Source organism: Pungitius pungitius, chromosome 16 (genome assembly GCF_949316345.1).
Source record: "Pungitius pungitius chromosome 16, fPunPun2.1, whole genome shotgun sequence".
Classification (NCBI taxonomy): Eukaryota; Metazoa; Chordata; class Actinopteri; order Perciformes; family Gasterosteidae; genus Pungitius; species Pungitius pungitius.
In genome coordinates, this window is record NC_084915.1 from 10739053 (window position 1) to 10740782 (window position 1730).

Genomic DNA, 1730 nt, shown 5'->3' on the forward strand with positions numbered 1-1730 from the left:
TAGTACGTTCAATTCATCCAACAGAAATGATTCAAATACACATATTATCACCTTATATGCGGTCATGATCATATCCTGCTCGTAAGGGGAGAAACAAGACACCCTTCCTTAAATTTTAATTGTCGTTGTTAAAAAATTCTGGTTTCGGTGATTGACATCTAGTTAAACTCAACGAGACAGTTTGAGCATGGATCAGACTTTGAGGAAACAAGATAGCCTGGCATCATTCATCTAGTTAATTTGAGCTGGATAATGCGATATTTGATCGACTTAGTTAAACAGCGTATGAGGAACAGGGCCCAGGCAAAAAAATAAATAATGTCCATACATGCTACAACGACATAATAAAAAACATAGAGCCTTACAATTGGTTGTAGTCATAGTCATGTTTTAATGTAAAATAAATATGTTCAAGGTGACAAACACAAAAGCACACCAGCATGAATAAAATGTTTATTTCTAGGACGAGTGCCATGAGATGGGCCAGGTTTTTAATAAACAAAGAAAAACACGGACAAACAGTTTGACTGACTTACAGAACAAAAAACAGACCACACGTAAACCAGTACATAGTAAATCAATAAAACTCTTAAATCACCACAAAGTAGCCATGCACAGTTTGTTATTAGAGTAAATTAAAACAAACTTAAAGTCATGTTTAAATATTAAAAATATATCCTAAATAATATTTTAAATGTAAAGAATTGCAATGCTCAACACAAAGCCCAAAATATAAACAACGGTGGTCATTTAATGATAACTTTCTTCACTTTCGTTTTGGATTCAATTCTGACTTTTAATATTTTTTTCACTGATGCTTTGATTTCTTGTGTCTGTAGAACATAAATGATTGGGTTTAACATGGAAGGAAAAACAGAGGTCAGAGAAAGGTTTATGATCCTGGCATTTGGATGTATTTGGGAACCTGCAGTAAATGTGATCAATATTGGGATGAAATAGATTGCCACTAGTGAGATATGAGCTGTACACGTTTTAAAGGCCTTGTATCTTTCCTGAGCTGTGGCCACTTTAGACAAAGCATAACCAATACATACATAACTTAACATGATGAATGAGAGTGGAAACCAAAGAACTAGAACTATTAAGAACAGAGCAAAGAAATAACTGGGTGTGTAGTCATTGCAGGCCAGCCTGAACATCTGGCCGTGGTCACAGAAATAACTGTTAATAACCACAGACCTGCAGAAGGAAAGTCTGGTAAGAAGACCAACTGCAATGAGTACAGCAATTATAATAAACACCCAGAAAGAGGCAATCAAAGACAGCATGAACCTGTGGGTCACCTTCACATGATAGTGCAGAGGGTGCATGATGGCAATTAATCTGTCATAGGAGAGTGCAACCAGATTAAGAACCTGCATGGAAAGGAAGGTGAAGCAGAAAAAAAGAAACGTCAAGCAGTCGTTGTAGGAGATGTAGGGATGGTTAAACAGAAAGATGCCAAGAAGCTTCGGCACCAGAGCAGAGCTACCCAACAAGTCCACAAATGCTAAATTAAAAACTGCAATGTATTTAGGAGTTCTCAGATTATGATCCAAATATATTACTGCCATCACAACTGTATTTCCAAGCACTGAAACAATATAAACAAAACAGAGGAAGACATAGTAATACTTGATATTAGGTATGCCTGAGAAACCACGTATTATGAAATAAGCAGGACGCACAAAAGTGATGTTTTTCCCGAGAGCAGAGTTGAATGAATTCAT

General features: G+C 36.3%; 1 protein-coding gene across 1 annotated transcript; it reads right to left on the reverse strand.

Moving 5' to 3' along the window:
* Positions 1-746: 746 nt before the first annotated feature.
* LOC119215795 (olfactory receptor 1361-like) lies at positions 747-1730 on the reverse strand. The gene has a single exon (XM_037468232.2). It carries the CDS (start codon positions 1728-1730, stop codon positions 747-749), a length of 984 nt encoding a protein of 327 aa, XP_037324129.2.